The following is a 9,220-nucleotide window of genomic DNA, read 5'->3' as shown; positions in this document are numbered from 1 at the left end:
TTTTATCCAAAGCGACTTACATTTGAGGAACAACATACAGTCATTAACAGAGCATAAAATACAGCACAAGATCTACAACTGACAATACATATTAATAAAAGCAGCAATAAATGCTAGTAAGCGCTAATGGCACACATCGCATCAATGGGGTAAATACCTAGGTGAAAGAAGTTAGAGGTAACAAAAAGTGCAATCAATACAAAGAAATTGTAGGGGATAGAAGAAGAAGAGCACAGGAAGTGCCAAGTTAATGAGAATTTAGGTTTTCCCACACCAGTCAGTTTTTCATGTTTGAAAATATTTACTTGACAATGTGCAGGTGGATTGCTGGGAGCTCTGTTCAACGTTCTCAACTACTGGCTGACCATCTTCAGGATCAGGTAATTTATACAAAGGGATCAAATCTTTATGAGAACAAAACAAATAGTGTCGACAAAGGGTCAGGTGACATGAGAACTGCTTTATGTGTGTGCTGAGAAAAACAACCCATGGAAACATGAAGGTTTTGCGGCTGCCTGTCAAAGACAGGGTGGGGTGCAAGACGGGGAAGTTTTCAGATGAGCACTTAAAACAGTTTCTCAGAATGTCAGCACCTTGTGATTGATGTGTTTAAAAATAATTTTACAGTACAAACAGGTACGATCACTGGGAGACTGACTGATCTGGGAGGAGACTTCTGCTGAGATATGCATGCTTCCTGCTTCCTTGTCTGGTTGCTATATGGCAGATGTGCATATTTCATGATAATGGTACAGCAAGCTATTTAAACAATTCAAATCAAATTCAAAACAGCATTAGATGCTTTGCGATATTGTCTGTCCGTACCATTCTCGCAATATCTAAGGAATTTCTTTAAATGTGGCACAAACGTCCACTTGCACTCAAGGATGAACTGATTTATTATTTGTTGGTCAAAGGTTAAGGTCACTGTGAACTCACAAAACACTGCTTTGGCCATAACTCAAGAATTACGACCATATTCACAGTTGGTTGGGCAACAAATTGGTGACACTTATCACTTATTATGACACTTCTGACACAGATGTTTAATGGGCTATATAACAATGAAGTGATGAAAATGTTTTTACCCAAAAGGTCAAAGATCAACTTCACTGTGACATAATTAATAATTACATAATCAATGTCTTGGGGGGGGGGGAAAGTATTCTTCTATTCAACACTAACTCAGGACCAGAAGGGCAGGTTGGGATCGGATTACACAGTTGGTCAGATGCTGAACAGGTGACACTTTTGACTCAAAGGTCAAAATAATCTGTTTTTAGCCATAATTTAAGAATGAATTGGGTGATTCCTGACGTCACATGTTGACTGGGACGACACAATAAGTAACCAGTAACTACCACCGTACGGGCTTTCCTCCATCTTGTCCAGTCTAGTGACTGCAAACAGCGTATTGGAGTGTGCCTACCTAATCATGATCTAGTGAGTGAGCTGAGTTTAACCTACACGGAGAGGCCTTATAGAGAAGCTTCTCATCTAAAATCCAGGAGGAAACAAAAGCACCACATTTTGTGTAGCTATAATCTGTAGAATCCATCTTTACATAGTAATCAAGTCCATGTGTACCTGTTTAGACGATGCATCTATGATAATCCCTTATTAATCAGTTCAACAATGAATCATCAATATAGTGATAACTTCAGTTTAGCAAAACTGTTGTTAAATAAAACGATATGTGATATTTGCTCAGTATATTATATTCAGTACCTGTCAAGGCCGTCCTGCTTCTAAAATAACTCCTCTGTCATCTGACAGTGAGTAAGGATAAAGTCTGTATTTGTGCTGCATTTTGTAACAATAATTGCACTCCATTTGACATTTATAGAGCCACATAGCCTGAAGACACAAAATGGTCGAGAAGCTTTGTTTTCCACTCAGCTGATTTTATTGCACCCAGAGTTGCCTTGTCACTTGGGAAAGTCCTTACTGAGGCTGACAATACATCAGCATTTTGGAGGTTTCCGAGTGATTAAAGCCATTATGTGTAGGATTTGAAAATTCCCGTGTGTGTGTTTACAGGTATGTCCATCGCCCTTGTTTGCAAGTGATGGAGGCCATGTTGGTTGCTGCAGTGACTGCGACAGTGTCATTCACCATGATCTACTTCTCCAATGACTGTCAGCCTCTGGGGCCAGATCACAATGAGGAGTACCCACTGCAGGTACACACACTCCTCCGACATACGTGACCTTTGTCAGCAGTCTGAAAACCATCTGTTTGGGGATCCCCTGCCATCACTGAGGTTGATGTTTGTGGTTTTGAGCATCTCAACAGCTGGGTGGCTTACCATGAAACTTGGTAATAATAGAGGTAATGCTAGATTTAAATATTAACATATCTTGGTTTGCTAGTATTTAAAGATCACCTTTTATTAGACAGATTTGAGATGGGAGTGATGCATGAATGTGGCAATTCTCCATCTGTCTTAATGCCCTTCCTTTTAGAATTATAAGTTAGCTGGTATGTAAAAACATGTAAAAGCTTCAGTAAGGACACAAAAACAGGAAGGAAGGGTCTTTGTGGCTCATCTTCTTTCTGTTGATGTGCCACTCTTATCATTTTCTCTTCTCTCTTTGCCTCTCTTAAGTTGTTCTGTGCAGATGGGGAGTATAACTCAATGGCAACGGCCTTCTTCAACACTCCTGAGAAAAGTGTCCGTAGTCTCTTCCACAACCAGCCAGGTAAAAGCTGTTCTTGAGTCAGTCTTGCTAAGATAATTATGTAAAAACATGTGCACCAGCCATTTCTTCTTCCTTTAGTCTGTAAATTGGCCCAAGTAAAGGAAAAGGGGTAATAAAGAATAAAAAACATCATTGTGCTCACTTATCCTTTTCTTACTTTACCTCTCACCCCTCTATTTCTTTAAGGGACATACAATCCCTTGACCCTGGGTGTGTTCACTCTCACTTATTTCTTCCTGGCGTGTTGGACCTACGGCCTGGCGGTGTCTGCCGGAGTCTTCATCCCATCTCTGCTAATAGGTGCCGCCTGGGGAAGATTGTGTGGAATACTGCTGGCATCCATCACCGGCAATGACTCGGTTAGTGTGCGTGCATTCTGCTTCGCTCTGTAGGATGTGGACAAGACGAGACCTTTGAGTTCCTGTGTTGCAAACCATATTATGGTCGAATTTGACTTGGCTTTAATTAATGAGGCCATGTTTAAAACAGTTGGTAGTTTCGCTCTGATGCCAGTGTGGTTTCTCAAACTTAAGACCACAATTTCCATAACTCCTAATACCATTGGTGTTTGAGACTGATGTTGCTTTGTGTGCATTTCTTTTCGGGTTTCCTGAAGAAGTGAAACACGTTGAAAATGGTAGTTTTTTCACCTGACCATCCCCCACTATCTATAGGACAATAACTCCTTGTTCTGAAATAGCGGTTGCCTCTTGCTGTTATATGTTGTGAAAACAACATATAACATTCTGCTGGTTTCCCTTCAATACAGATGATTTTACCACCTTCTCAACATGAGTGAGATTGATTTATTAACATCTAAATACTAGATAAAAATACATGCAGCACTCTGGCCTGACTGACCTTGATAAACTTGATGGTGGTAGGTTCACTAAACTTAACCTCCCTTAACGTCTCTTCTGCTCAGCTCCAAGGCTCACTTTGTGCGAGTGTGTGAAGTGTTTTACATATTGTGAGAAACTGTGCATGCTGTCTTGTTCTGACCATTCACTTACTTCAGTTCACTGTTTCAGCTTGCATCCACACTTATCGTCACAGCTGAATGTCGCCTTTACAAACTCCAGCTTTAGTAAACCAACATGGCTCTGCAGTAACACCACACACACAGTTACCAACATAACCAATACACACACAGTTTTAAGGGCAACTCTTCCCAATCCTCAACACAGCTGAACGTGACGACTGTAACTGTTTTCCCTGCCTGGAAATAAAAAAAATAAAGGATGAAGAAGTGGATTTTTGAAGTGTTGAGTAGATGACTTCCTCTTAAATTCAACTAATATTACAGATTAGTTTGACTTTGCTTTGTGTGTTTTGTTAGACCTGGGCCAACCCTGGTAAATATGCCCTAATTGGAGCTGCAGCTCAGTTAGGTGAGTAACTTTTTTTTTTTTTAATTTTTAGTGCTTAATAGGAAACAAGAAATGGACCATATTGTAATGAGCACAGTGACTTGTGCACAACCTCTTGAGAGATATCAATAATCACAAATTGTCTTTTCAATTCTAACAGACTTAATCTCTTTTTTTTTTTTTTTTTCTTTTTTTTTTTAGATAATCCATATTTATATACAGTATCTGTTCTGGTAAATTAAGATAAAAGTTATACTACCAGTAAAAGGCACTGTTCTCCACAGGGGGCATTGTGAGGATGACTCTCAGTTTGACTGTCATCATGGTGGAAGCTACAGGAAATGTCACATACGGCCTTCCCATCATGCTTGTCCTCATGACCGCCAAGATAGTGGGAGACTACTTTGTAGAGGTGAGTTAAGAGGTACACACTGTGTTCCTGCCTCCTTCTGTGTGCAATAGTTAACAGAAACCCCTGATTTAGTATCACTCACCACAGAATTCAGTACAGAAAGAAGCCAACAAACTCAAAGTCCCACAGCTTTTCATAAGCAGAAGACGGTATGGAGATACAAACAGTGTAGTTGTGTCCCAAATTCATACTAACTCAGCAGGTTTTCACGATGTACATTCAGACTACTCAAAAATGTCAGTATTCATACATAAAAGCTTGATTTTTGAGTGTGCTGTTGATAACCGACACAATACAGTCCACAGAGGAAAAAGAGGAGCTACTTACAGCTACAAAATCATATAATAAGTGGTGGTGTAACAGCTTTTGAGAGATTAAAAACAAAAAAAGGAATAAAGTATTGAATAGTTTGAAATACCTTATCATTTCTCTTTTGTGTAAAGTTTAATCATCAGTGTCATAAAGTCACAGTGTGACTGATGGAGCACATATAGTTGAATTTCTTGTTAGTACAAAACGGTGAAGAATGTTGATTTCTTGTACAAGATAAGTACATAGTGCATTCTGGACACAGACTGTAACCTGTCTCTTCCTGCTTCAGGGTCTGTATGATATCCACATTAAGCTGCAGAGCGTTCCCTTCCTGCACTGGGAGGCTCCTGCTACCTCCCACTGGCTGACCGCCAGGTAAGGTCCTTTCTGTTTGCCGCTGACGTGCTTCTGTTTGTTGATAGATTCAAGTAGCTGAGACTGTTGGTGTAGTGTTTACTCTGCGTTCAATGTTCTTTTGAAACATATATTCCTTCTTGTAAAGAACTATGATTTTGTCTTTCCTGCTATTTTCCCTCCTTGTCACCTCTGTTTGTTTCACCATTGTCATCCTCACTGTCCCTCTGTCCCTCTCCCTACTTACCCCTCCTATCCCCACATGCAGAGAGGTGATGAGTTCTCCAGTCACTTGTTTGAACCAGATAGAGAAGGTGGGAACCATCGTGGACGTCCTTAGCAACACATCTACAAATCACAACGGCTTCCCAGTTGTCGCGCAGGTTGCTGGTAGTGACGAGGTGCTGTATGATGGCTTAAGTTCTACTTGTTTTGAGAAATAAACTGACTAATCATAAAGAAAATTATCATATTTTAATAGTAATCCACCCATGGTTCGTACATATCTACCTGATGGTGGATTGAAAACTAGTCATTGGGGTTACAATGTAAAACACTTTAACACTGATATTTCTCATTTTCTGACAGTGTATGGTCAGGTTGATATATTTCTAGTGCTGGTGCTGTGGAGTTTGACAGCAGCAGCAAATGTAGTTTTGGTGTCTCTCCAAAAATGACATTTTTGTAGCTGACAACACCTGGCGCTGAACAATATAGGAATTTGGTCTGTTCTTCTCTCATTCAGCCAGCGAAGCTCTGCGGCCTCATCCTTCGCTCTCAGCTCATTGTTCTTCTCAAGCACAAGGTAACATCAGCGGCAGGAAAAAGAACATCATTTATTATTATTATTATTATTATTATTTCATTTCATTATTGTGACTCAGTTTAAGTGGAGTCAGTCACTGTTTGTCCCTGCTCTGTCCTGGCAGGTGTTTATGGAGTTGGCCCGGTCCCGGCTGACCCAGAGGAAGCTCCAGCTGAAGGACTTCAGGGACGCCTATCCCCGCTTCCCCCCGATCCAGAGCATCCACGTCTCACAGGACGAGAGGGAGTGTATGATGGACCTCACTGAATTCATGAACGCAACGCCTTACACTGTACCACAGGTAACTAACACACACACACGCACGCACACGCACGCACGCACGCACACACACACACACACACACACACACTTTTTTTTGTTTTAATGTTCTTTGTGTTCTCTATAAAGAGAGGACTCTCTATTTCTCTGTGTAAAAGCCTTTTGAGAGGTTTGTGAAAAAAAAAAAAAAAGTTTTGTAAAAATGAACGAAGTTGAACTTATATGAGGCTTTTGTCTTTTGCAGGAAACCTCTCTGCCTCGTGTGTTTAAGCTGTTCAGAGCGCTGGGTCTCAGACACCTGGTGGTAGTGAATGATGAGAACAAGGTAAGGCCTTCCCAAGAACACCTCTTATTAATAAAGTAATGTTTTATGAGCGTGCTCTTGTAGCTGAATGCCAGGATGACAATGATTCTTCTGATGTCCCATTCTTGGTTTGTGACCCTCTGCAGGTGGTTGGACTGGTGACCAGGAAAGACTTGGCCAGGTATCACCTGGGTAAACACGGACTGGAGGAACTTCAGCTGGCTCAGACATAGTGTACACACACACACACATCCATAAACTATGACCACCCGATGCCTCGGAAGCTGTTTACCAGCAGCTATGCAGCCCTGTGCAGGACGCCATCCAGGGCCAAGAGGTCGCTGATATTTTTTGGTGCCAACAACAACATAAGGAACCCCCACATACAGGCCTGGGTCATTAACAAAGAACATTTGAGTAAATGACCCCTAATGCACAAATTCACTAAATAATCAGTAAAAGTTTTAGACTTAAGCTTTTGTTTTACAGCTGCTTTCCTGGGGCATCAAATATTGTAGCACAGGGATTTGCTCTGTTTCCTTAGTTTTTTTCTTTTCATTGTCTGCAAATACTAAAATAATGGACAAAAAAGAAGGAAAAGAAAACATGTTTCTGTGTTTTACAGACCCAACTCAAGATATTTTCTGAATGGGGTCAAATAAAGTCAAAATGTCAGGATCTTTTCAAAATAAAACAGCCACTTTGTGAGTTGGGAAAGAGGAAAGCCAGGTGAAAAGAATCGGTTTGATGCGTGTTAAATGGGAAAACCCTCTGCTTTGTTTTGTTCATAGAAACATCCATGCAGGTCTCTCTGTTCTTATTATTCTGCCTCCTCAAACTGTTACTAGAACAAATGTTACTTCCCTTATGAAATAATGTTGTGGTAATGCAGTGATACATTATTAATCAGTTATAACATTGATTTATTATGTTTTTAAATAATTCGGATGGATGCTTTTGTCTTTTTGACCTAAAGGCGACATTTAAAGTGGTTTGCTTTGAAAAGCTTTTTTGAGTGAGTGTTCATGTTCAAAAGTCTGTCTGTAGTTTTAACGACTTCACTGACTATTTAAGGTCTTCTTAGGTATTTTCCAGTATTGTGTATTTATGCACTGAGCAAATGCAGTTATTTATTGTTGAACACTTGTTTTAATTTTAAGTGTGTGGTTTGGGTTTCACAAATCCCGTAATTTAAGACCGTGTGAAGAAGTGGATTTTGAAGAAAGGAGAGGAGCCTTAATGGGCCGCCTGATTGTTTTATATCTTGTCTTTCTTGGCTGTAAGAGGCATGAGGCCATTTTAGCAAGAGACATCTGTTATTACTGTCAGCTTTACTGAGCATATATTTGTACTTCTGTCTGTAATATATGGACTTACACCCAATTGTACGAACACCAAATGTTTGCACTTTGACCTACTACTGAGAAAAAGTCTCCTTTTGTTGAGAAATACCCGCAAGTGTCCCTCCTGAAGCTCTATATGAATGTAAACCGATGTTTACCATGTACGTTCAGTTTAAACTAATCAATTTATTCCTGCGTGGGGTACCACACAAAACACAGATTCTCAAATTATTTTATTTTGCCAATATGTAAATCTAACATTTCTTCAAATATCAGTGTTCGTTCTTTGTACACTATATTGGTTTTACTCTTTGATTTGGCTCCTTTGTGGTCTTTGTTTTGTTGTACAGTTCTAGATGTTAAATTATAGATAATGCTCTATTTTATAACCACTTGATAAGCCTTTTGGGAATTAATAAAGTTGAAATTTATCTATTATGTTATTTGTCTGTTTGATCGGAAGACATATAAACTTTTGCAAAAGAATAACACAGTATGTAAAGGTTTCCTGTGATGTGGTATCGATAAACACTCATATTTACATGGGTCATCCTTCAGAGTGAACAAAAAAGTCATAAAACTCTGGGCAGCATTAGAACTTCAAGGAAGAACTCTCCTCAGAGAGCTGACCTATCTTCCATTAAAGGATTTTTTTTTTGCCAGAATCGAATCTGTGGCCTTTCAGTTACTGGACACTGTTTCATTCAACACATTTACTATCAAAAGATATTTCTCAGTAGATCGTATTCTGGGAGCTGTAAACTAATGCAGCAGATGCAATAACGAAATGTAATCTTACAAGCACTGGCAGCCCACAGCGGAGATGAATCATTTGTAGTATGTTATACTGATAATACAAATAAGTTCATGACAATTAAGTATGACAAATAAAAGCTTTCACACCTGGCTGCAATAGATACTGTTATTCCCAGAGGAGGAACAATGTTACGAATCTTTTCAAGCAGCTGAAGCTGGTTTAATGTCAAAGGTTTGCTGCCACGAATGAATCCGATCACTTGTGCAGCATTAAAACAAAAGAAATGTAAGAGCACAATAAATAATTTCAGAGGCACATATGCACCTCCACGTCCCTTATATCACTGCTCTCAGTCTCCACTAGATGTCAGAAGAAGGCCAGAAAAAATTACTTGTCCACAGCTTCCAAATAATTTTATTGCCATCATGAATTATGCATGAATTTGAGCTAATATTGGTTATTTGTGGCAGTGGCAGATGTTTGACTTAAATGCAGCTAAATTACTGAAAAAAACATTTTGAATTAACATGTACATTGGTTGCAGGTAAAAAAAAACAGACCTTGTTGGAGAACTCAACAGAA

General features: G+C 39.6%; 1 protein-coding gene across 2 annotated transcripts in view; it reads left to right on the top strand.

Moving 5' to 3' along the window:
• Positions 1-8,319, top strand: part of clcn7 (chloride channel 7) — a 35,182-nt gene extending 26,863 nt beyond the window's left edge. For both annotated transcript variants that reach the window (XM_046074125.1, XM_046074116.1), the window contains 12 exons: positions 320-380; positions 2,041-2,182; positions 2,609-2,702; positions 2,889-3,061; positions 4,042-4,093; positions 4,357-4,484; positions 5,086-5,171; positions 5,419-5,551; positions 5,896-5,955; positions 6,080-6,256; positions 6,479-6,559; positions 6,685-8,319. In XM_046074125.1, the coding sequence (XP_045930081.1) occupies positions 320-380; positions 2,041-2,182; positions 2,609-2,702; positions 2,889-3,061; positions 4,042-4,093; positions 4,357-4,484; positions 5,086-5,171; positions 5,419-5,551; positions 5,896-5,955; positions 6,080-6,256; positions 6,479-6,559; positions 6,685-6,771 (1,274 nt within the window). In that variant the 3' untranslated portion in view covers positions 6,772-8,319. The remainder of the gene's footprint in view (positions 1-319; positions 381-2,040; positions 2,183-2,608; positions 2,703-2,888; positions 3,062-4,041; positions 4,094-4,356; positions 4,485-5,085; positions 5,172-5,418; positions 5,552-5,895; positions 5,956-6,079; positions 6,257-6,478; positions 6,560-6,684) is intronic.
• The last annotated feature ends 901 nt before the right edge of the window (positions 8,320-9,220 follow it).

Source organism: Micropterus dolomieu, linkage group LG02 (genome assembly GCF_021292245.1).
Source record: "Micropterus dolomieu isolate WLL.071019.BEF.003 ecotype Adirondacks linkage group LG02, ASM2129224v1, whole genome shotgun sequence".
NCBI classification, from domain to species: Eukaryota; Metazoa; Chordata; class Actinopteri; order Centrarchiformes; family Centrarchidae; genus Micropterus; species Micropterus dolomieu.
Note: the sequence above shows the minus strand (reverse complement) of the source record. Positions and strands in the feature narration are given on the sequence as shown.